The sequence below is a fragment of the Suncus etruscus genome, chromosome 6 (assembly GCF_024139225.1).
Source record: "Suncus etruscus isolate mSunEtr1 chromosome 6, mSunEtr1.pri.cur, whole genome shotgun sequence".
NCBI classification, from domain to species: domain Eukaryota; kingdom Metazoa; phylum Chordata; class Mammalia; order Eulipotyphla; family Soricidae; genus Suncus; species Suncus etruscus.
The window spans coordinates 50,078,493-50,103,936 of record NC_064853.1 but is presented as its reverse complement, the minus strand read 5'-3'; the positions used below and the strand labels follow the sequence as shown (position 1 = coordinate 50,103,936).

At 52.0% G+C, this 25,444-nt stretch overlaps 1 protein-coding gene across 1 annotated transcript in view; it reads right to left on the bottom strand.

The window, feature by feature from the left end:
- Positions 1-337: 337 nt before the first annotated feature.
- SLC9A1 (solute carrier family 9 member A1) overlaps positions 338-25,444 on the bottom strand; it is a 53,620-nt gene continuing 28,513 nt past the window's right edge. The window contains exons 2-12 of the mRNA XM_049774704.1: positions 12,347-12,807; positions 9,257-9,507; positions 7,915-8,132; positions 6,408-6,610; positions 5,329-5,418; positions 4,808-4,878; positions 4,516-4,689; positions 4,245-4,359; positions 4,039-4,140; positions 2,502-2,574; positions 338-2,061 (exon numbers count right to left, since the gene is read on the bottom strand). Coding sequence (XP_049630661.1) covers positions 1,727-2,061; positions 2,502-2,574; positions 4,039-4,140; positions 4,245-4,359; positions 4,516-4,689; positions 4,808-4,878; positions 5,329-5,418; positions 6,408-6,610; positions 7,915-8,132; positions 9,257-9,507; positions 12,347-12,807 — 2,093 coding nt within the window. The 3' untranslated portion in view covers positions 338-1,726. The remainder of the gene's footprint in view (positions 2,062-2,501; positions 2,575-4,038; positions 4,141-4,244; positions 4,360-4,515; positions 4,690-4,807; positions 4,879-5,328; positions 5,419-6,407; positions 6,611-7,914; positions 8,133-9,256; positions 9,508-12,346; positions 12,808-25,444) is intronic.

Genomic DNA, 25,444 nt, shown 5'->3' with positions numbered 1-25,444 from the left:
TGAGTTTTTTTTTTTTTTTTACTATCGTCAGACCCTCCAACCAAATGTTTGAGGGACAGTGAACTGGCCCCCTGTTGAAAAAGTTTGAGGACCCCTGCATGGGAACATCTGTCCCCTCACACTCAGCCTTTCATTCACAAATACAACTGAGCTATTCAGGGTCGGTGGAAGGGTGTAGGGTATAGGGTGGGCACTGCATCCCTGATTTGCTTAGCCCTGTACCCCTGTGGCCAGCGCACGGGACTATCTATCAGTGCTTGCCACTGGGTAAAGACCTTCAGGCCACCTGACCACCCTCGTCCCCCAGACCCAAGGAAGTAGCTCCGGACTCTTATAAAAAAAACTCACACTGATTTATTAGAATATGAAAAAGATTCGGTATCTTCTGTACAGGCGGCAGAGCAGCAGCAGCTGTGGTGGCTTTGACTGTGGCTGTCAGCGTCACCTTTGCAGGATGACGCCTACCCCAAGCAGCACTTGCATGGAGCGGGGGGGCACTGAGGAGCACCTGCTGCCCGGCCTGCTGGGAGGAGTGACTCAACTATTGCACGATCCTGGGGTTAGGGGCGCCCCAGCAAGAGAACAGACACCAGTGGACCTGGGCCTGGCCTCAGCGGCAGTGGGGCTGCAAATGTGCTTGTGGGGGCCCAGGACTCTGGCTGTCGCCCAGCCTCAGCCATGAGGGAGGCATTCAGGAGAGGCCTTCTTTCCCCGAGTACAGGGTTCCACAGCAAGCTGGGTCTGCTGCATGTGAGACAGGCTTGGGGACCCCATGTGGGGGGCAAGGGCAGGAAAAACAGGCCAGTAGGAACTGAGACTAGGCCTCAAAGCAGAGGAAGTTCCAGAGGCTCCAGCAATCTTAAGTCAGAATCATGATTGGGGCCCATGGGGGGTTTATTTCTGCAGATTCTGGGGCCACAGTGAAGAGCCCAGAGGCAGAGCAGGGATGGGGTGGGTGGGTGTGGAACAGACAGGCACACACGAGGTGGGATGTGCTGCAGCAGGAGGGCCAGAGCTCTGCTCAGCCAGGGGTTTAAAATGGGAACCCCCCCTGTGTGGAGAGTCCGGGGAGGCATGGACAAACACAACAGAGAAAAGGCAGCACTGTCCGGGGCCCGGGGCCTCCCCTAGCAGCAGCCCCGAGAGGCCTGGTGGTCCCATTGGAAAGCTCTGAGCACAGCACTGTCCAAAGCGTCCCAGCTCCAGACAGAACAGCTCAGAGAGGCCCTTGACCTGTGGCTCTGAGTAAGGACAGGCCAGTGGCTAGCCAGGGGAACAGAACTGGCAGGAAGGGGCACTGCAGAGGTCACTGATTCCCCGGCCCCCATTCAGTACCTGGTACCTCCAGTCCCCCATCAGGGCGGGCCTAGCCTGGGCCAGGGAAGGCTTGACTCTTTCCCTTCCCAGCCTGGCCCAAGGCTGAGCCGAGGCTCTTTGGTTAAAATGAAGATTGGTTTGAAGGAGGAGGGGACGGGTGGCAGGGTGGATGGCTGAGGCCCAAGGCACCCAGAGCACGGGGGCTGCTTCATCAGCCCCGCCAATCTGCCTGGAAGTGCCAGGGAAGCCGTGCTGCGGTGGGGCTAGGGCAGTGGGCCCTGCTGCCATGCAGTGGGGGAGGGCAGGGCCAGGCAGGGGATGAAGGACTAGGGAACCCCCAAACCCCCAGCAGTCCTGGCTCTGGCAGGTGAGTCTATGGCGGGCCAGTCACCACCCACGGGCCTGGGCACTAGTGGCCCTTAGGGATGAAAGGCTCCCCCTCTCCAGGGTCAGGGTGTGGGCCAGGGTCACTGAGGCAGCGCTGTATCCTCAGTGAGCTAGGGCTATCGCTGGGTCCGGGCGTGAAGACATCGTCAGTGCCGGGGGAGGAGGTATCCTTAGAACGAATCATGATGCCCCCGTCCTCGTCATCCTCCTCCGTCAGTCTGACTGGATCCCGGTTCAGTCCCAAGATCTTGCCCTTCAGCTCCTCATTCACCAGATCCACAGATTCGGGTGACTGCGGGGAGGCTGGGTCGATGGTGATGACAGGCAGGTCAGCTTTGGGCTCATAGGCCAGTGGGTCTGCGAACCAAGAGAAAAGCTGAGCTGGCTTCTGCCCAGTGGACACCCCAGTCAGCAGCCCTCACAGAACTTTCCTGGAAAGGAACAACTGGAAGTGTTCAATTTCTCAGGGCCTCTTTGAACACGCCCTCATGTGGGGGCCCGCATAGGCGCTACGGTGAGCTTGAGTGCCTCCCCAGCCACCTGAGCCAGATTCCTAGGCCCAGGAGGAGCTGCCCTGCTCAGAGGCCCCGCCAGCACTGGCTCCCCCTCAGCTCTCATGGTGGGAGTCAAGCTGGGTGCTTCTCCCCAGCCCACAGGAAGCAGGAGATCATGGCTTGGGAAGAGTCTGATACAGGGACAGATGCCCCACCCCCACTTCTCCAGGGTTGACCTGTTAGAGCCTCATCTCGGGGTCCTGGCACACAGCACCCCACCTCCAGGCCCCTTCCTTTTCTTACCTGAACCAATGCGGGCGCGAGACATGGTGGGTGAGTCCAGTTTGTGGGCAGGCACTGTCAGGTAGTTGTTGATCTAAGAGCAGAAAGTGGGTGAGTTTGGGCAACTCCTCGGTTAAATTTAGGAGACTTACTCTTCTTTTCTTTCTTTCTTTTATTTTTTTGGTTTTTCGGGCCACACCTGTTTGATGCTCAGGGATTACTCCTGGTGAAGCACTCAGAAATTGCCCCTGGCTTGGGAGGACCATATGGGACGCTGGGGGATGGAACCGCAGTTATGATCTTTCCTTGGCTAGTGCTTGCAAGGCAGGGACACCTTACCTCTAGCACCACCTCGCCGGCCCCGACTTACTCTTTTCTGTGATAGCTCCCCTTTAGGTTCTTTATCTGGTGGCACCAGTGGCCTCCTGAGGGTTTGGTCATAGAACCTCCAAGTTGACCTCTTCAGGCTGACAGCCCCATATTTCCTACTCAAGTCCACATGCGTCCCTGCTGATATCCTTGACTGTCAAAGCCAACCCAGCATGGGTACCCAGACCTTAGGTGGCCTAGTATAATCTGGCATTGTGTCAAAGTGGATTCAAAATCTTCCTTCATGGGAGTCCCCCGTCACTGGCATCAGTGTACCAGTGAGAAGGCTAAACATATTGGCTTCCTTTCCCTCGTTCCTCAGCCCTCCTCAAACTAGAGCCATGTCTGATGGTTACTTCCACCTCCTCAGTGTCTCTCCAGTCACCCTCACCTTTCCAGTCCCATGCCTGGGGCACTCCCTTGCTTGTACCCTTGCAGGAGCTTATGCATACAAAATGCTGCTCTCAAAAATCATGAGACTTGAGCCCAGAGAGATAGCACAGCGGCGTTGGCCTTGCAAGCAGCCGATCCAGGACCAAAGGTGGTTGGTTCGAATCCTGGTGTCCCATATGGTCCCCCGTGCCTGCCAGGAGCTATTTCTGAGCAGACAGCCAGGAGTTACCCCTGAGCAATGCCGGGTGTGGCCCCAAAACAAAAACAAACAAACAAACAAAAAAATAAAACAAAAAACCATGAGACTCATAGAAGTGGTGCCGCCTATTTCCAGTCTTCTCTGAGGACCCTGGCAGGGCTCGCCACACCTCCCTCAGGCCCACACTCCCGCTGCGCTCTTCCAAGCCTTCCTCCATTCCAGGTGCACAGGCTCCTCTCCTGCTTCCTATCCTGTGGGGACCATTAGGATCAGATGGGTCTACAGAGGTCTCCTGCTGCCTCTCACTTCAACAGCTTTGGTTTCCTCACTCACTAGAGAGATGGGAAGGTGTGAGGGGAGACGGAGTTCGTGGCCAGACTCCAGCTCTGAAGCCTGCAGATGAAATGAGGAAACACTGGACCTGCCCAAATTCAGGAGGGAGGAGGGGCTTTCTGCAATCTGCCCTGGGTATGGTTCTTCAAACTAGATCTGAGAGGCTTGACTCATGAAGAAACCTGGGGGATGGGGTCCAAGGAGGAGAAGCCAGACATCCTCCTACCCCCAAGAAAGGTCAGCACTGCTGAGATTTGAACTCACTTTCTGTTCCAGCTGTCGGACCTTCTGCCTCCGAATTAACATCTGGTTCCAGGCCTCCTCATAGGGGTCTGCTACCAGTGTGTGTCTGTTGTAGGAGCGCAGCTGTGGGGAGAGGGCCTGTGAGGACACAGGGGACACAGGACAGGGGACATAGGGAAGATAGGACACAGAGGGGACACAGGGCTCTAGCGCTGAGGGATCCTCACCCGCTGCCTTGTCTTCTGTAAGTTGTTTCTCAGGATTTTGCGGATCTCCTCCTCCTTGTCCTTGGACAGAGCTGGAAGGATGCGCTCGGCAGGCAGAGACTTGGGGTGGATGTTCCTAGAATAAACAGGGACAGGTTCAGTCCTCATCAAGCTGCCTGAGCATGGAGTCTATGGGCTGGTCAGAGGGAGAGGTTGGCCTGGTAGAGGGGAACAGCAGCATGTCACTGGACAGGTGGGAAGAGACAGGGCTGTGATCCCAGTGAGCACTCACTGCATAGAGACAGTGGACACAGCAGAGGGCAGCTTGCCCATGCCCCCACTCTCCACCAGCTCGATGGCCTGCTTCATCTCCATCTTGTGGTAGAAGGCGATGAGTTGGGGCTCCTTGGAGCGCTCGCCGGCTATCAGACACTTCTTCACGTACTTCTTATTGAACCGGTTGAGCCTGACAGGAAGAGGAGGAGGTGGATGGAGCCAGCCTCAGTGGGTGAGGAGAGGCCCAGGCCCTGGGAGACCCTTACCTGCCCCTCGCCACCCACCTGCCCACCGGGCCTGCCACCTACTTGTCCTTCCAGTGGTGGTGGCCGTAGTGGCCACAGATGTCCTCGATGCCTGTCAGAAGGTGGTCCAGGAACTGAAATGGGCCCAGGACTAGGTCAAGCCTCACTACTGGGCTCCTTCCCTACTAAGAGGTCTGAACAGGACCCCCCACTCTCCAGCTAGCTACACCTCGCCTCAGCCCAGCCCTGTAGTTCCAAGAGTTGCCAGGAGGTGGCGCCTGCATCTCACATATCCTCAAACTCAGAGGCTGCAACTCCAAGGCTCTTATATCCTGTGCCACTGAGGCCCCCATCTGAACTGTTTAGGTCTTATGCCTGCAGATCTGGCATGATGCCCACTCCTTGGTCTCATTGCTAGTTACCACAACTACCTATAGGGTAACTAAGAACATCAGGGTTTCAGGAGCACCCAGCATGAGGGTAAGGAAGGAGGATCTGACTGCAGACACTTGGCTGGGTGTCTAGCTGCTCTTGGGCTCCCAAAGCCTCTCCTGTGTCCAGGGCCCGGTTTCAGCTCCACGTACCTGGGTGTGGATCTCCTCATTGATAGAGCGCTTTGTCTCCTGCTTTTTCTTCACAGCCAATAGGTCTACCAGAGGCCGGATGGTCATGCCCTGGAGGGAAAAAGGGCACCATTTCCAGTGAGCCTGGCAGGGGACCATTAATCCTCTTCCTCCGTCAGTTCCAGAGACCAGGTGCTCTCTGCTAAGGTCTCCTAACTTGCAACTCCATAAGGCAGGGCTTGGGCACAGCTGGAGATCACACCTACATACTGCCACAGGACCCCAGAAGTCAGATCTGGTTGATGGGGGGTGAGGTTGGGAAGGACTGCCTGTGCTCCACAAGATCCCCACAGGATGTCATTTTATCTCTCTCCACAGGGACAAGACTAGCATGAGGAGGCTCAGCAGCCTTCTAAGGTCCCTTGGAGGCTGAGGGGCTGGATTCAAACTGAATGTGGAGCCCTAACCTGTCATTGCCATCCAACCTGGGGTGGCCATTACCTTCCTTTTTTCTATGACGGTCATATTTCCCATTGGAGTCCAGGAGAGGGAGGGGCAAGAAGGTAGCAGAGGCCCAGCCTAGCTCTTCACCTGAGGTTCCAGCTCAGGGGTGGGGGGCACCTTGGGGACCCATAGAATGGGGGTGAGGTCTCAGCTAAGTCTGTGTCGCAACACAGATGTCACAGATAAGCAGGCACAAGGGCATTTGGAGACTATCTGGTGCAAGCCCTTACTTCCGGGGGACACAGAGAACCATGGTGGGGGAGAGTCAGCATCTAAACACACTGCCCAGGTCAGAGAACTTCTCATCTGCCATCACTCTCGGTTCACAGATGCAGGAAGCGAGTGTCTTGAGATGGTCCCAAACATGCACATGCTGGGCCTGCTCTGGGGCCCTCTTCCTACTCAGTGTGGCAGAACCTGGTGCTGTACATTCCCATGAGTTGCTGAGCACTGAAACTCTGTTCATAACCTTCTTGCACAGCTGAGGAAACCAGAGATAGGAGGGAGAAGTAACTTGCCCCCTAGGCACAGCAAAGGGACTGGAGTCCTGGGCCCTTGTGGGTGGGTCACCCTGGTTCCCTCTTCCCAACCAGTACCTGCACAAAGACGGTGAAGAAGATGACGGTGATGATGGCTGTGAGGAAGAGTTCACACATAGGGAAGTGTTCTTTGTCCAGGAGGTAGCCCAGGGAGAAGGCAATGGCCCCACGAAGACCCCCGTAGGCGATGATGAACTGGTCCTTGGGCGTGAGCTTCACGATTCGGAACTTGTTGATGAACCATGTGAGGCCCAGTACACCTGCAGGGCAGGGATGAAGCAAGCTCAGGACCAGGGTAAGTGGGAAGATCCAGGCTCAGTCCCTCCCTAGTGGGTGTGCCCCCCCACTCCCACAACAACAATAAAATAAAACAAACATGAGGGGGAAAGAAAAGCCTCTCCAGGTTTCTGACTCTATGAAGAAGCCCACTTGGCTCACGTACTTCCTGATCTTTCTGGAGCCAGATTAGGAGCTCTGAAACAACTTAATGCAAAAGCTCTGAGCCTTTTAGAGGCTCCAAACTGAATGAACTCTGGAGATATCACAGATTGGAGGGATAGGAGAAAAGAAGAAAAAGCCTGGTCACAGTGATACCCCTTCAATGTCAGGCAATCAAGGTCTACTGCTGGTTGAAATGTTCCAGAGGGGCCGGGAAGGTGGCACTAGAGGTAAGGTGTCTGCCTTGCAAGCGCTAGCATAGGACGGACCTCGGTTCGATCCCCCGGCATCCCATATGGTCCCCCAAGCCAGGGGCGATTTCTGAGCGCATAGCCAGGAGTAACCCCTGAGCATCAAACGGGTGTGGCCCAAAAACCAAAAAAAAAAAGAAATGTTCCAGAGAAGAAAGTTCTTAGAGGCTTTGCCCTGCCTGTGTTAGGCCCTGGGTTCGATCCCTGACCTTTCAATAGTAACACCACAAAAGCTGAGGTTTGAGTCCAACCTCCACCCCTGAGAGTAAACCTTAGAGAACAGACCCAGGTAAACGGATTTGAAAACAGAGCACCTAGGGGCCCAGGAGAGAATTCAATGAACTGAGCATCTCCTGCTTTGCATGCAGGAAACCTGGATTTCATCCCAGTAGAACTGGGTCGTCAGAACCCTACCAGGAACGATCTCTGACTATTGAGCCAGGTGGTTTTGAGCCATACCCAGCAGTGCTCTGAGATCACTCCTGGAAGTGCTCAGGAGGCCATATGAGATCCTAGGAATTGAACAAGGGCTGGCAGCATGCAAGGCTGTACTATTTCCTTTTTTTTTTTTTTTTTTGGTTTTTGGCCACATCCGGCAGCGCTCAGGGGTTACTCCTGGCTCTATGCTCAGAAATTGCTCCTGGCAGGCTCGGGGGACCATATGGGATGCTAGGATTTGAACCACCAACCTTCTGCATGCAAGGCAAACGCCCCTCTATTTATTTCTTTAGCCCAGGAAGCACCTATTGGTACAGTCTTCAAAAGGGAGAATGCTGGGCAGGGGTGAGGTGCGCCTGCAAGTGAGCAGAACCCAAGCGCAGTGCCCTGGAACACATACACACACCCTGGTGTAGACACACAACGCGCATGCTTACCCAGCACACGTGCGATGAGGCAGAAGACCAGGGTGCTGATGACGAAAGTCCAGTTCCAACGGTGGGCGCCGGCCACAGTGGAGACGCCAAGGAAGATGAAGATAAGGGTCTCGCTGACACTACTCCACATCTTTAGGAAATATTTGATGGTGGTGTGGGACTTGTGTGAGATGTTGGCCTCCACATAGGGGCGCATTACCACGCCTGAAGCAATGATTCTGCGGAGCAGGGGGTGGGGGGGAGGTAGAGGATTCAGGATTCAGAACAGAATGACAGCCTAGAGCAGAGGTCCTCTAACTATGGCCCATGGACCATGTGGCCTGCCAAGGACTTTTATCCAACTGGTGGGGTGTTTTTGCCGCCACTGCCTGTCCTGTTTAGCAGCCAACTCATCCCAGGCTTGCAGTGCACATGTGTGGAATGCGCACTGCACTCTCTGACTTCCCTCTTTCTCTCAATCTCAGGCAGGGGGTCCTCAAACTGCGACCCGCAAGCCACTATTCATATTTTTTTTTTTTTTTTTTTTTTTATAAACTACAGTCTGGCCCTCCAATGGTCTGAGGGACAGTGAACTGGCTTCCTGTTTAAAATGTTTGAGGACCCCTGGACTATAGCCCTTCACTGGTCCAAGCTCCTGGCCCTGGGGTCCAACACCAGCCATGTTCTGCCATGGTACTCATGGCCACCCTGCAGCCACAGGCATGGGATTATGTGGTTCAGATAAGAGAAATGAGACCCGAGAATGTGAGTTTCCTACCCACCATGATACCAGCCTTGAATAGGGAGCACACAAGAACTTGTGTGGGGGGGAGGGTCTCCACTGGAGAGTCCCCAAGTTGGTACTGTGCTTAATTCATGGAGCCTTCAATCTATTCATCCACAGCTGGGGGTTCATGCAGGGAGGTTCCCACTCCTGGGCCTGCTCCTGCTAGCTGCTGCCCTCATTTTTACCTTAAGTCATTTGTCCTGCCTCCAGAAATCAGTCCCCCAACACTGAAAGAGCTTTAGCAGGTAGCACCAACCAAGGACCCTCTGAGACCAGTAAAAGGAGAAAGTGGCAGAGCCGAGACATCCCTAACTTTAAACTTTTTTTTTTTTTTTTTTTTTTGGTTTTTGGGCCACACAAGGCAGCGCTCAGGTTACTCCTGGCTCTGCGCTCAGAAATCACTCCTGGCAGACTCAGGGACCATATGGGATGCCGGGATTCAAACCACTGTCCGTCCTAGATCGGTTGTGTGCAAGACAAATGCCCTACTACTGTGCTATCTCTCCGGCCCCCACAACTTTAAACTTTAAAAGTGGCTTGGAGGGGCAGTCCCAGAGCTGAATCCCCCAGACTCACGCCATGATGCCTGACAGGTGGAAGAGTTCAGCAGACAGGTAGGCCATGTAGCTGTAGAGGAAGACGAAGAGTGGCTCGATGACGCGGATGTGAGAGGTGAACCGGGAGGTGAAGGCAGCGATGATCCCGTAGACCACCCCCACAAACACCCCGCCCAGGGCCACTACGAAGAAGCTCAGGAAGCCCAAGACAATGTCCACGATGCCCACTTTTTCGTAGTTGGCAAATTCCTCAAAGAGGTGGTACAGGACCTGGGAGGGAGTACAGGTTGGTGGGTGGATGCACAGGGACCCTGGGACCCCATCCCCTCCCTGGATTCTAGCCACAAGAGGTCATGGGAGAGCAGAGGGACCAATTACTAATCTGGTTGTGGGTCGGAATTGGGGCCTGCCATGCTCCAGCTAAACAGGGCTAAGTGTCCTCATCCCATTTCCTATCTATGAGGCGAGAAGGAGAGTACTTAGCTCCTGGAGCTGCTGAGAGGGTTAAACCAGTTCCCCAAGGGGCAGCACTGAGAACTGGGGCCTCTGGCCTTGCCAGCCTGTTCCCTCTAACCTTGGGACAGAGAACATATCTGCATGTCAGCATTGAACAGGAAGAGATCTGACAACAGGTGAACATGGGGCTTCTTTACCATGGCAGCCTACTTTGAAACCCGTACAGCCAGCCTATGTCCCCCACCCCCAATCCTGCTCCCAACTCTAGAGGTGGGAACCAGAAACCTCCTTCCAACTATCCCTGGGTAGATGCCAGGAGCAGAAGCACATATCTCCTGAGCTGGGGAGAGAAGATTCGGGGACAATGTCAGCAGCCAGGAACATCCTGGCCCAAAATCTCCCACTAGATCTGCAAAAGCCTCGGAAGGCAGGCAGCCAGCCAGCCAGCCAGCCAGCCAGCGGGCTGGGGATGGGAGCACAAGGGGCCTCAAGGTGCTTCAGTGACCTGCCAGAGGGGCCCTTGCTCGGGAGCAGTGGGACAGGGCCCAGAACCCAGTCTCTGATAGCAGAGGGGACCACGAAGCAGGCTCAGCCCTGAGCTTCTGTCTCCCTTTAGGCAGTGGTTCTTTGATTGCCAGGCCTGAGCATGCTGGGGGTGCTAGCTCCCTCCCTGAGGGGTAACCTCTGAAGGCTCTGGTACAGGAGTGTGAGGCGGGGCTGGGGTGGTCAGCTTGGACAGCCCCTCTTTTCCTGGCTGGGAAGCCGGTGCTCACACCTGCACATTCATAGAGGGGCATTCATGCTGCCTGGACCATGGTTACAGGGAGATGAGTCTGGGTTCTAGTGGTGTAGTCCTGCTCTCAGCAAGAGCCTTGGAGTGCAGGGACTGGGCAGTGGGGCAGGGAGAAAGGAAGGTCTTTTCCTCTGGCCCAAGAGTCAAGTCACTGATCTAGCAAGGCAGGGGAGCACAGTGCTCAACACCAGGGCCTGAACTGCAGTGACACTGCAATCAGTGAACCTAGGATGACTCACATACATAACTCATGGTGGGATCTTGGGCCTATGAAAACTGGAGGTGACCAGACTGTGGGATTACAGTGCAAACCAGATAAGCCAGGGAGTGGTCAGTGCAGTCAGCAATGGTCTGAGAGGCAGGGTGGGCAGACTGAGCACTCAACAGAGCCTCCCCCATAACACCAACATGAACCAACATCAGATCTAACAAATTTTTTGAGGGGGTAGGTTTACTTCTGGCATTCAGTGGTTCCATGGATCCTGAGAGGAACCAGGGGAATGACTGCTGAATCCTGCAATCCCAGGGCTCATGGGAATAAAGTAAAGCTAGGAGATAGAGGCCAGGCCAAACTGTGGTCCCGTCTAGCCCCATAGAGCCAAACTGGGGGCAGAAAAGCAGAAGGAAGAGGAAGCTACGATTCATGGCAGCAGACCACTCTGTCTGTCTCTTCTTGGAGGAGCAGCAGCAGGGGAAGAGGGAGTCAGCACCAGGAGTGCAGCCCAGGTGGGAGGGTGTGTTCTCACAATACACATACCCAGTGCCCAATGTGTCTATTTGCTTCCTGTGGAAGCCAGCTGGGAGCAAGGGCAGGTGCTGACACGCTGCACCTCAGCAGATCCTACCAGGAAAACGTTCACCATCATTCTCCTTGGAAGTCATCAAAGGTGAGAGCGGCCCAGAGAGGCCCAGTTATTTGCTTTAAGTCACAGAGTAAGCGAGTGCCCAACCTCTTTCACTGATCACTCCCTGGAAGTTTTGGAGGCAAGATCCCTATCCACAACTGCTGCCTCCAAATGCCCAAAACAAATGTGTTAAAACTATACACTTCCGCCGGGCGGTGGCGCTGGAGGTAAGGTGCCTGCCTTACCTGCGCTAGCCTAGGAGACGGACCGCGGTTCGATCCCCCGGCGTCCCATATGGTCCCCCAAGCCAGGAGCGACTTCTGAGCGCATAGCCAGGAGTAACCCCTGAGCGTTACCGGGTGTGGCCCAAAAAAAAAAAAAAAAAAAAAAAAAAACTATACACTTCCGGGCCCGGAGAGATAGCACAGTGGCGTTTGCCTTGCAAGCAGCCGATCCAGGACCAAAGGTGGTTGGTTCGAATCCCGGTGTCCCATATGGTCCCCCATGCCTGCCAGGAGCTATTTCTGAGCAGACAGCCAGGAGTAACCCCTGAGCACCGCCGGGTGTGACCCAAAAACTGAAAAAAAAAAAAAAAACAAAAAAACAAAAAAAACTATACACTTCCTAGAGTGAGCAGGCCTAGTGAGGGTAAAAACGGAGGCCTGGAGAAGTCATATAGCTGAACCAAGATCACATCATAAAAAAAGATGGGGAAGGAGTATGTGACCTGTAAGTAAGGTGACAGGCCTGGCCCCAAGAGTCAGTGAAATCTAGATTCTAACTTGGTTCTGAGTCAAGCAAATGCTTAGACCCCATGGGCCTGGCCCTCTTCAGTATAGCGAGATAAATAAACACCCGCTAAGGAGGTCCTGGGGATTACATGAGACAAGATCATCCATGTCAGGAGCTCAGCACGTGGTGAGCAGGCATGGACACCTGCCATCTTGCTACGGTTTAGTCAGGGGGTGGATGTGGGGGTCTCTGTTTGCCCAAGCGCACTGGGATGGCCCCTCACCACAGTGACGGCGTCATTGAGCAGGGACTCCCCGAAGACAAGAATATGCAGCAACTCATTGATGTGAATCTCCTCGAAGACAGCCAGAACGGCCACAGGGTCCACGGCTGAGATGATGCTGCCGAAGAGCAGGTTGGCCAGGAGGCCGATGTTATTGATCTCTTCCCCGCCTACCCGGCACACGGCAAACATGAGGCCGCCCAGGAAGAAGGCGTTCCACAGCGTGCCCACCACGGCGAAGATGAGGATGGTGCCCAGGTTCTCTGTGAATTGCCGCAGTGGCAGGAAGTAGCCAGCATCCAGGATGATGGGCGGCAGCAAGAAGAGGAAGAAGACGTCCGACTGCAGGATGGGGGGGTTCTCGCCCACGCCCTTGATCAGGCCCCCCACCAGCAGCCCCACCACGATCAACAGGCAGCTCTCAGGGACGATGCTGGAGATGGTGGGGATCACGTGGAAACCTATGGAGGGCGAGAGAATGAGAGGCCACGGTATTGTGGGGAGCCCGAGAAACAGAGCTGAGGCAGGGCTGGGGATGAGGAGGACAGCTGGGGACAGGAACACAGGCTGGTACAGGGCCTCAATTTCCTCTCCCAAGAGGTAAGTGGACCAGCCTCACAGGACTGTTGGATAAACTAACGGATGAGTTATTTTGGTTTGTTTTTATTTTGGAGTCACACCCAGTGATGCTCAGGACTTACTCCTGGCTCTACACTCAGGAATTACTCCTGGCTCTGCATTCAGGAATTACTCTTGGCGGTGCTATGAGGACATGGGCATGGGTTGCTGGGGTTTCAACCCAAGTCTGGGGCATGCAAGGCCAAGACCCTATGCACTATACTATCACTCTGCTCCTCAAAAGAGGCGGCCTTTTCTTTTTGGACCACACCCAGTGGATCTCAAGGTTTACTCCAGACTCTGAGCTCAGGGTGTAGGGGATCTTCTGGGATACCAAGGACTGAACCTGGATTGGCAGTGTACAAAGCAAGTGCTTTATCTGTTATCTCTCTGGCCCCAGGATTAGATTTTAAAAGGGCTTTATCTAAAGACACAGAGATACAATCTCCTATAGGAAGAAGTGTCTTTAGAAATTCAGTACAGATAAAGGAAGCTCTAGCTCTGCCTATGAGCTCAGCCTTGCCCTAACCCCAAGTGTTTCCAGTCATGAGTTTAAGGCAGGTTCATGCCTGCCATCTCACGTCTGAGGACAGCAGAAGTATCTAACAAGCAACCAGCAGGGGCACAGCAATTTGGTGAGAAGGGAAGCACAGAAGGATCATAGAGTTTCAGTATAGGAGCCGCCACCTGAGACCAAATTCAAGCACTTCCTGCCTTGCTGCTTGGTTTGTGACTTGAGGAATGCAGTACTAATAATAATCTGTGCTGACCTGGAAGACAAAGCCTGATGAGCCCAATCCTTAGTTAGCCATATGGGCCACACCACTGGCTCTTGCGAGTGTGCTGGGGTTATGTGGTGCTGGGGACAGAACTAAGCCTCAAATATGCAAAGCATATGCCTTCCCACATGAGCCATATTCCTGGCCCTTCTGAACTACCCACTTAAGTCTGAGATAACTGAGAGGAAGGGACTAGCCTGAAGTCACACAGCAAATCAACAAGTCACACAGCAGATCAACAACAGAACCAAGAGAGGATTCAGTTCTGCCCAACTCATCAACCCCAGCTCCCATCAACCTCCATGAACCCCACAGTTCTGCAAATCATCCACTTGTTCTCTTCCCCGCCAAGGCATAAACATGTCCCTCTATAAGCTCCACCGACCAGCCCTCCAGACCTCTCAGCAATGGCCCCCTAAATCCTGAGCTAAGAGGGAGCGAACATCCCCTTCATGGGTTCTTGCTTGGTATGTTTAGTCCCATCCCTGTGGGTTGCAGTCTGGCTTGGTGTTCAGGTGAGGAGGTGGGGAGGAACTGGGCATGTTGAGTACCATAACCTTTGCATCAGTTGGGCCTCAAGAAAAGGCCTCCCCCTCACCTATATGCTCCATGCAGGCAGAGTCCCATCTGCTTGTAATCAAGTTCCCCTGGCTGGGGAGCCAGCAGGTGCTCAAAAACCATCTGATGTGAAAATAAGCAGGGCTAGGCCATTGTCCACTGAATTTCAGAGAGTTGACTAGAGCGTAGTCACAAGTCAAAAATCACATCAAAGGGGCCAGAGAGATAGCACAGCAGTAGGGTGTTTGTCTTGCACGCAGTCAATCCAGGAGAGTGGTTTGAATCCGGGCATCCCATATGGTTCCATATGGGACCCATATGGTCCCCTGCCAGGAGTGACCCAAAAACAAAAACAAAAACATCACATCAAGGGGTCCAGAGATTATACCGTGGGTAGGGTACTTGCCTTGCACACAGCTGACCATCTGGTCCCTTGAGCACCATCAGGATTAATTATTGAGTGCAGAGCAAGGAATAACCCCTGAACATTGCCAGGTGTAGTCCCTCTCCCCCAAATTGCATCAAGGATCCTGGAGGTGGCTCAGCAAAGATTCCTACATTGTAAGCAGGGGCTGGGGGCCACTTGCACCAAGAGTGGTTGGGGTCGGGGGCTTCATTTTTTGGGACCTCTGGTACCACCACAGGGCATGTGATCTCAGGAGTACTACAGTTTTACTTGCTGGACTATCTCTCAGCCCAACTTTTCTTTCTTTTTTTTTTTCTTTGCTTAGGGTTAGGGTTACATTTAGATTTAGGGTTTGATTTCTGATTAGGATTTAAAAATTCTTCCCTGTGGGGCTGGAGAGAAAGCTTAATGGGGATAGATGAAATGGATGCTTTGCATGCAGGAGCATGGTGCTGAACACTGGCACTGCATAATTCCCTAAAGCACTGAACTAGTAGTAGCTCCTGAGTAACAACCAAGAGATATCAGGGGTGGGGGTGGGGGTTGAGAGCTCCTGTTTTATATGTGGAGGACCTGTATTTGAACCCCAGCACCAGTGTAACTCCACCCTGGATTTAGGTGTAGCTACCTGAGACCCACCCATTTCTGGGAGGGGTCTTGGGAACCAGATATGTGTGACCTTACCTGCAAGACCCCGCCCATTCCTGGGAGGGGTCTTGGAAAAGGTAGATAAGCCTCTGAGCCAGGGGATTAGGATTTCTGCCCTGCTGGGCTCTCTGGCTTTTGGGTCTTTGGCTTTTTGGTCTTTGACCAGCATGGAGGTCAAAGGAAGATGGCTGAAAGAAATTAAGATGCAGGGTAGCTAAGAATGGCTGAATGCTTGAAAGGTTATGAGATAGGCCACACACCTGTGGTGGTCAGGGCATGAATAAAGTTGATGCTTCCTGATGCCTGCCTGTGAGTGAGTTCAATACCCGTCGCTTTCCTGAACCCCAGACCCGCAGGTTGATGGGGGATGAAGCCACGTGGCCGGGGCCTAAGGACAAAGGCCTCCATCCTTCACCATCCAGCACCATCATTAATTATTTGATACAACACACCAGGAGTGATCCCTGAGCACCACAGATATGGCCCCAAAACAATAAATCTAAAGAGCCTATACTCTTGGGGCTCGGGATAGAGCTCAGCAGTTGAGCACTTGCCTTGTGTATATGAGGTCCCCTGGGTTCAATTCCCAGCACATTTAAACTAGTGGCTTCCCCATCCCTTTTAGGTCTAATCTACAAGGTTTCCTGGCCCCAAGATAAAGCAGTGAGTCAAGGTGAGTTAGTTCCAGTTCCTCAGTACAGGGTGCCTGAAACAAGCAGGGGCAAGGTGAGGGGTAGGGAGACATTTCCACACATGTCCACTGACCCCAGGCTGCACTGGATCTGGAGTTCTCTCCAGAGTGAGTGGGTATGGGTGGGTTTGCACCTCTTCCAAGTTTCTGAAAGAGCCATGTGCCGGCAAACTTGTCCCCAAATTGTAGAAGAAAAAACAGATTCAGCAAGATTCTGGGCTCCACTAAAGTTTAAGAGAAGAATTCCACTACTCTTCATGTACCTGTCAAAACCACACAGAGTGTGCTCATGGACCTCGTACTTGGGCGCCACCCTGGGGGCTCAGGCTAGTGGGAAGCTGGGGGGCTGCCTTAGCAGCCAGGCCTGTCACTGGGTGAAAAAAACAATGCTAGGTCTACCTCAAGGGTGGAACCAACTGGAGGACAGACCTAGGCCCCCACTGAATCCAGTCCTCTGACCCGTGAGTTCCACTTTCCTCAGCAGGAGCCAGCTGTCAGCTCCCTGGGGCTGAGGCTCTGTTCCCCAGGGCTTCCTGTGTTGGTCTAGCCTCTCTGAGAATGGAAGACACACCCCCTTCCCATCACAGAACTGGGGGCAGGGATGGCAAAGCACAGGGAAGGGCAAAGTTTGGGTTCATGGTTTCCAGGGCACAGAGTGTGGGTTCAATCAGACAGGCCTGTGGGCCTGCCCTGGCCCTTCCCCTCTTCAGACCCCAATTCCACTAGCCATTCTCATGCCTCTGGGTCCCCACAGAGTTCCCTCAGAGTTTAGGAAACCTGCTGACACCAGATAGGGGCCCCAGCCCCCAACTGAGTAACAGATGCCAGGAAATAAGGCAAAATTTTTAGGGCCCAAACCTGTAACTGGGTGATGTCATTGGAATGAAATCAGGGGTGGGGCAGAGGCCTTTAGAATCAGGTCCCAGGCCCTTGGAGAGTTCCTGCATCTTCTGTTACATAGATGGGAAAGGCAGAGCAAAGCACTCTGTGACCTGGTGCTTCTCTGGTCTGTTGCACCAGGGTACCACAATGGTGGTAGTCAGGAAACTGGGATGCTGGGGAGGGCATGCACTTGCCCAGCCCTAAAATACACACTTATGCTCTCTCTCACACACAGACACACATCCACACCCACGTTCTCTGACACATCCTTACTCTCACACGTGCTCACTGCTGCACACTCACCCACAATCTCTTCTGCACTCTTCTTTACTTGCCTTTACACACACTGTCCCCACACAGAGCTCAGACAGTCCACCAAATCTGGAGCAAGGCAGGGGCTCCACTGCCCACCATGGGAGAGCGACTTGTCTATTAAACTCCCCTGTCCCCAAGACCCACAGCAGAGCAGGCCGGCACCCATGTCACCCTTGTTCCCTGGGAAACCAGACACCTGGCTTCCACTTCCAGCCCCAGCCCTGGCAGTCAGAGGAGCATGCAGTGAAGGGTCGTCTCCATAGCCCACTAGGGCTAGGTCAAGGGGGGCACCCAGGGCTCCAGAGGGATGCTGTCGCCCTAATTCCAGGCCTGAGACAGCTTTGGGGCTCGCAACTCGGCCAGGTCCCCAGAGATTCTCGGCTACACAACGATTCCATTTCCTGAACTCCCTCTTCAACTGCCCCAGCAACCGGCCTCAGCGACAGCAGTGAAAGGCAATACCTTCAGTGGCACACCATAGTTTACAGTGCCCTGCTGGGGCCTTTTCAGGCCTGCACGCTTCCCCACATACACACAGGGGTCATGGTCATTGTTGACTACTTAGACAGAGGGAACAGAAGGGTAATGACTTCTTCTAAGTAATGTAGCTGGTAAGTAATTCACATCCTGGAAGTCTGACTTGGGAGCTTATGCACTTTGCCGCTCACTTTATCCACCCTGGTTTTCTTCTTTTGCTTCTAAGGGGAGTGTCAACACAGGACTACAGGGGCCCAGAGAGTTTTCCCCAAGAGCCAGAAGTTTCAGTTTTTCCATGGGCCCTTCTCCATGGAGAGTTTCCTATAGGTACCTTTCTACTTCACTGGCCCAGGCACCATCCCTGGCACCATTTAAAAATAAATAAAATAAAATAAAATAAAAATAAAAATAAATAAAAAAGAACTTGGAAAATCCTTCCTAGCTTTTAAGCTTGACCCTTCCAGGAAGCCTGGAAACCTTCCTGAAGGATCTCAGCCAGGAGAGGCCTGTCTTCTCCACCAAACAGTTAGAGCAGAAGGTGGGAATGAGGGCCAGAGCAACAGTACAGCGGGTAGGGCATCAACCTTCTAGGTGGCCGACCCGGGTTCATCCCTAGCATCCCATATGGTCACCTGAGCCTGTCAGGAGTGATTACCCCTGAGTAATGCTGGTGTGACCCAACCTCCCACCAATAAGATGGGAATGACCAGGATGTGGCTGTGTGATGTGTCTTCAGTCCTGGTCTCTGGGGGGATGGGGGGTTTTCAACTGAAGGAGGGGCTTATTCTTTCTGTCTGGTTCTTCTATTATAATGGCTAGAACCAGGGAGGAAGATAAATAGACTACAGCAGACTCAACCCCTGCCTCAGCAGGTTCCTAAGCAGACTGCAGAGCAAGCATGTGGCACTGGCCACACCACCCTGAATTCCAATCGGGCACATTCATCGACAAGGGGGATGGCGTTATTTCCTGCCCTCAGTTCTCCTATTTGTGTGAAGCCCATTGCAGAGGCTTCTGGAGCTCAAGAGGAGGAAAAAATAAAGAATGTGCCAAAGGATGATGGTGCTTAATGCTAGCAGAAAGTGTTATCAGAAGGCCTGAGGAGCACAGCGGGTAGGACATCAATCTTGCACAGGGATGACCCAGGTTCAATTCAGAGCATCCTATATGGTCCCCTGAGCACGGCCAGGAGTGGTTCTAAGTATAGAATCACAAGTAACCCCTGAGCATCACTGAGTATAGCCCACCCCACCTCCGAGAAAGAAAGTAGAGAAAGGATCATGTACTGGGGTACACTTATCCATCTCTCAGCTTTAAGCCCTTCCATGGGTGGGAACTTTCTAGAGTTCTGGGTCTCTACTGAGCAGGTACTAGCTATTCATGAACTGAGCTCAATTTGGTAAGTTAAACATAAAGTGTAGAAAGAAGGTGGGAGAATTCTGAAATGTCATGAGCAGGTGATATTCCCAGAGCAGCAGGCATGAGGATTGGGTTTTGAAAAATCACCAAAAAAAAAAAAAAAAACAACAAAAAAAAAAAACCTGGTGAGAATGCTATCTAGTCCAGCCTTTCTGAAAAAAAAAAAAACAAAAAAAAAAACAAAAAACAATATGGATATTCCTCAAAAAAATGGAAATTGAGCTGCTATATGATTCAGCAATACCACTCTTAGAGATATACCCTAGGAACACAAAACACAGTACAAAAATGTCCTCTCCGTGCCTATGTTCATCGCAGTGTTATTTATAATAGCCAAAATCTAAAATCAACCCAGAGGTCCAACAATAGATGAATGGCTAAAGAAACTAAACAATGGAATACTATGCAGACATTAGGAAAATGAAGTCATGAAATCTGCCTATACGTGGATGGACATGAAGATTATTATGCTGAGGAAATGAGTCAGAAGGAGAGAAAAAGACACAGAATAGTCTCACTCATCTGTGGGATTTAAGGAAAATAAAAAGTAGTATGGTAATAATACCCAGAAACAATAGAGATGAGGGTCAGAAGGACTAGCCCACCATATGAAGCTTACCACAAAGAGTGATGCACGCAGTTAGAGAAATAACTGCACTAAGTACCATGACAATGACAGTGAGTGAGAGAAATAGAATGCTTGTCTCAAAGACAGGCAGGGGGGTGGGGTGGGGGAGGAGGGAGTGAGAGGCACTGGTTGGTGGGAAGGTTGCACTGGTGAAAGGGGGTGTACTTTTTAAGACTGAAACCCAACTACAAACATGTTTGTAACCATGGTGCATAAATAAAGATATTATTAGAAAAAAAGAAAAACTAAAAAAGAAAGGAAAAAGCAAGAGGCCCAGGGAGGTGAAGTGCCTTGCCCACACTGGGCCGGGAAGTCCACATCAGCACCTCAGTCTCCTCTCTGCCAATCCTTTGTGCTTCTGTCGCCATAAAAACAGCCTGTCAGGATCAACAGGATGAGAATTGGAGCCTGTGAGTGCCTCCCGCACACATAGCCTTCAAGCAATCTGCTCTGAGTACCTGGGTGGAACTCACCCCCACACTAGGAGTCTGTCTCTCTCTCTCTCTCCCCCCCACCTTCCCCCATCTCTCTTCCAACAGGGCTTCTATTTCTTGTCTTTTATTTTTTTCTCCACCCACAACTCAGGGAGATGGGGTCCTGCTCCCTAGAACTTCAAGTCTGGGTAGGAGTTTCTTTACAGAGCTGACAAACAGCTGGTGCCCCGTAGGCCTGAAAAGCAGGAGACCAGAGTCCATGTTTCAGGACTTAACTCTGTCCTTTCTAAGGTGGGAGGCTTTAGGCAAACCTTTAAAGATGGGCCTCAGTTTCCCTGTGTGTGAGCACATGAAAGAACAACTCTGGGGGAGAGGGGGAAGGCAGGGGAAGAAAGGAAGACAGTACTTGGGGGCTCACCAGGCAGACAAGGAGGCTGGGGATTAAGTGGAGTCCACAGTGCATAAGAGAGGAGTGCAGGAGAGGCTGTTACATGGTGTGGGGACATTTGATCAGAGGGAAGAACAGGGCTCAAGAACCCAATCATACTTGGGATCATTCCTCTGCAATCAAACCTGTCAACCTATGTATTCCAGGGACCAGAAGCCACCAGACCCCATCTTTTGCTCTCACCCATCCCTCACACTTCAACCCACCTCTCAAACCCTAGGACAGGAATCACCTCCTCTGGTGAAGTCTTCCCTGAACAGCCCTGTACAGGGCCACCTCTCTGGAAGTGAGGAGTGGGTGATCTGTGGGGCATAAGCTGAAGGCAGCACTCAGGAGAGAGTGTTAAGGAGAACAAGAGCACTTCCTAGAGGTGGAAGCAGGTTGGAGGGTAGGAGGTGGGGGGGGGGGGAGAAGATATGAACACAAGCAGAGAGATCCTCTCAGCAGCACTTCTGGGCCCTGAAGCTGGAGCAGTCTAGAAATGAGACTCCAGCAAGGAAGAGGCTGGTGTGCAGCTGGAGCAGGCATGCCATGGAAGGATCTGATGCTGCCGGCCTGGCCTCAGATGCCCCTGTCCCAGCCTGTAGCCAGGCCCTACTCCTTCTGGACTGCCCTTTCTACCAGCCTTCTTCTTCCTGGGTCTCAAAGGTCCCTTCCAGATCTCCACCCCAGCTCACTACCTCCAGCCAGCCAGGCAGCCCCTCTAGATCCTAGGCATGCCTTCCCACCCAGCTCCCTCCTCTACACTCCCCTTAACCAGGTGTGGAGGGAATTTTAATCCAGCACTCTCCTCACCCCCACAGGAAAGGCTCTGTATGGAGAGTCCCAGAGCAGGGAGGTGAGGGATGACTCACAGGGGGGGAGGGGGAGGAGAGCGACAGGAACTGAGGCTGGCAGTAAACAGTCCCTGTCTGTTGACAAGACAGAACTCCAGCAGGCAACAAGGCCTGGCACAGGAGCATTACCAGGCAGCCAGGCAGAGTAGGGGAGCCCTCAGGTTCCAAAGGCTCTTGTGGCTGGTGGGAAGTCCAGCAAGGTGACCATGTAGTATATGACCATACATATATATGACCATGTTTCTTCTGACTTTTTTTTTTTTTTTGAGGGACCACACCGGACAGTGCACAGGCGCTATTCCTAGCCCTGCACTCAGGAATTACTCCCGGGGAGTTTGAGGAGTATGGGATGGTGATGTTGGAAATCAAACCTGGGTTAGCTGCATGCAAGGCAAGTGTCCTACCCACTGTACTATCACTCTGGCCCCTCTTCTGATTTTCTTAAAAATACTTCTTAAAAATATGTTGGTTGTGGTGGGGTGGGATGGAGGGAGATATGGTCCCCCAAGCCAGGAGCGACTTCTGAGCGCATAGCCAGGATTAACCCGAGTGTCACTGGGTGTGGCCCAAAAACAAAAACAAAAAGATGTTTAAATAAAGATATTATAAAAACATATGTTGGTTGGGGTGCAGGAGAGATAGTATGGAGGTAAGGCATTTATTTGCCTTGCATGCAGAAGGACGGTGCTTTGAATCCTGGCATCCCATATGGTCCCTTGGGCCTGCCGGGGCTGATTTCTGAGTGTAGAGCCAGAAGTAGGCCCTGAGTGCTGCCGGGTGTAACCCCAAAACAAAACAAAACAAAAAAACAAAACAAAACAAAAAATGTTGCCTTTGAATAGAGGTAGGATAGTATAATTCAGCGTTTTTCAACCACTGTGCCATGGCACACTAGTGTGCCATGGGTATTGTCTAGTGTGCCATGGAAAAATTCCAATTTCATCTGTAACATGTGGCTTCAGCTCACAAATAGACCAAATCATTACATCATTTATTATTTCATAATAAAGTAATTATAAAATAAAAAATATGTTGCCTTTGAGGCTGTTTTCTGGGTGTCAGGGCCTCATACAAATAAGCAAGCACTCTACCACTGAGTATGAAAATGTGGCCTACCTATCCCAAGTCTTAGGAAGGGTTGTGGAGAACATTTTCTAGCCACTTTGGTGATTTGATTAATTTATTTAGGTTTTGGGACCACACTTGGCTGTGCACAAGGGGCTTACTCCTGGCTCTGTTCCCAGGGATCACTCTGGTTTAGGGTACAATAAGCTAAGCCAGGAATCAAAACTACATTAGCCGATTACAAGACAAACACCCTTCTCAGTGTACTAGCTCTCTGGTGCCATAATTTGATTTGATTATGTTAGCTGTTTGGGGGTCACGATAGGGGTTCTCAGGGGTCACAATGGTTACAACAGGCAGTGCTGGAAGCTGGGTATCTAACTCAGGGTCTCGTTTGAATAAGGCTTATTGTTTCCACTTAAGCCATAGTCACAGTTGGTTTTTGTGATACAGACAGACAGACAGACAGACAGACAGACAGACACACACACACACACACACACACACACACACACACACACACATTTTTGCAACACCTGGCATTACTCAGAGGCCACTACCAATTAGGGGGGCCAGACCATGTTGGGGATTAAATCCAGGCTTCCTGCAGGGAAAGCATGAGCATGTATTCAACTTGTTGAGCTCTCTCTGGCCCCATTAATAGTTTTAATTGGAATAATGATCTTTTGACAGTTCTTGGCAACAATATACAAGTGTATTCAATAAAAGAAGGTTCTAGGGCCTGGAGAGATAGCACCGCGGTGTTTGCCTTGCAAGCAGCCAATGCAGGACCTAAGGTGGTTGGTTCGAATCCCGGTGTCCCATATGGTCCCCCATACCTGCCAGGAGCTATTTCTGAGCAGACAGCCAGGAGTAACCCCTGAGCATCGCCGGATGTGGCCCAAAAACCAAAAAAAAAAGAAAAAAAGAAAAAAAAGAAGGTTCTAGTGATTCTGCTTCCCTGTACCCACCACACAACCTCCCAACCTCTGCGATCAACAATGAAAACAGTATGGTACCCCCAGACTTGCTGCAGCTGCTGTGTGTAATTTTGGTAGAAATGACAGTCTGCACACTGTACTGCGACTATGGGCAGAAATTTCATTTCCACACGCTCCTGAATTTGTTCTCTCCAGGACCTGCCCCATTTATTTTTTTTTTTGGTTTTTGGTTTTTGGGCCACACCCGGCGATGCTCAGGGGTTACTCCTGGCTGTCTGCTCAGAAATAGCTCTTGGCAGGCACAGGGGACCATATGATACACCGGGATTCGAACCAACCACCTTTGGTTCTGGATCGGCTGCTTGCAAGGCAAACGCCTCTGTGCTATTTCTATGGGTGGACCTGCCCCATTTTAAGATAAATAAGAAGGATGGGAGAAATAGTATAGCAGGTAAAGCACTTGCCTTGCATGCAGCCAACATGGGTTGGATCCCTAGCACCCCGTAAGGTCTCCTGAGCACCGCCAAGAATGATCCGTAAGTGCAAAGCTAGGAGTAATCCCTGAGCACTATGGATAGGGGGATGTGGGGACAATGACCCCCAAAATAAAACAAACAACAAACAAGATAAGCGAACACAAGAGGGATGACCATTATGCCATTATGCCCCCAGGCATAATGTTGGTGTCAAACCCAATGGGTACTACCTACCGCCATACGGGGTGACCTCACTGTAAGGAAGGCCTTTCCAGTGCAAGAACAGGTTGTTCCATTCTTCCTGGAGGCTCAGGGAAGGAAGGCTGTGTTCTCCTGGCTCAAGGTCCTCCACTCAGACCCAGCAAGCCTGGCCTCCAGGGTCGCTAATGTAACTAGAGAGAGCCTTGGCTTCTACCTTCCCCACTTCTGTGGTTAACCTTGGCATTAGAAAAATCTAAATCATTTTACTTGCAAAGACAGAAGTGCAAATTTCAATCACAGAAATATGGAAGAGATGAAAGCATAGGATGCTTAGTTGGTAAAGCACCTGGGTTCATCTGATTGTAAATTCCCTTCCTATCCTGCACACCCCAGAAATGTGGTTCCCAGTGAAGTTCTCCCCCATCCACACCCTGTCCCTGACCTCCTGCGAGGCAGTTCTCAGGACTTGCCAGCGGCAGCAGAAGTTCAAGCACTGAGACACCCATACCTGGAGTCGGGGAAGAGGCAAGAGACTCAGTAAAAGCAAAACCTTGAGAGCAGTGGGAAAGCTGACTTCTTCCTTTCTTTTCACCTGGTGGGAGTAGAGCGTCATTTGCAAAGAGCAAATTTCAAAGAAAACTAGCACTGAATACCTGATGCTCCTATGAGAGTCCCTTCCAGGTTAAAAAAGTAAAAGGTCGGGCCTGGAGAGATAGCACAGCGGCGTTTGCCTTGCAAGCAGCCGACCCAGGACCAAAGGTGGTTGGTTCGAATCCCGGTGTCCCATATGGTGCCCCGAGCCTGCCAGGAGCTATTTCTGAGCAGACAGCCAGGAGTAACCCCTGAGCACTGCTGGGTGTGGCCCAAAAACCAAAAACCAAAAAAAAAAAAAAAAAAGAGGTAAAAGGTCACTTTGCTCAGAGTATAACAACAAATTCAAACCATGAGCCACAGTTTGAACTTCTTGACCATACCACTGTACTAGGTTCAGGAGCAGGATCAATATCAAAGCAACACAAAGGGAGATGTAGCATTTCCAGGACAAGAGCTCTGCAGGAAGCTGGTTCAGCGTCCCATTTTCAGCTGCCACTGGGCAGGATGGGGGTGAGAGATGGGGAGGGAGCCCGGAGGGAGAAGAGACAGGTGGGAAAGGAGGATGGCAGCCTCAGAGAAGCACCTACAGCCCCTCTGCCTGCCCCAACTTCTACAGCTTAGCATCAACTTATGCTTTACAGCATCTGGAGGTACTGATAAAGAAGGGGTTCTGCAAAATTTG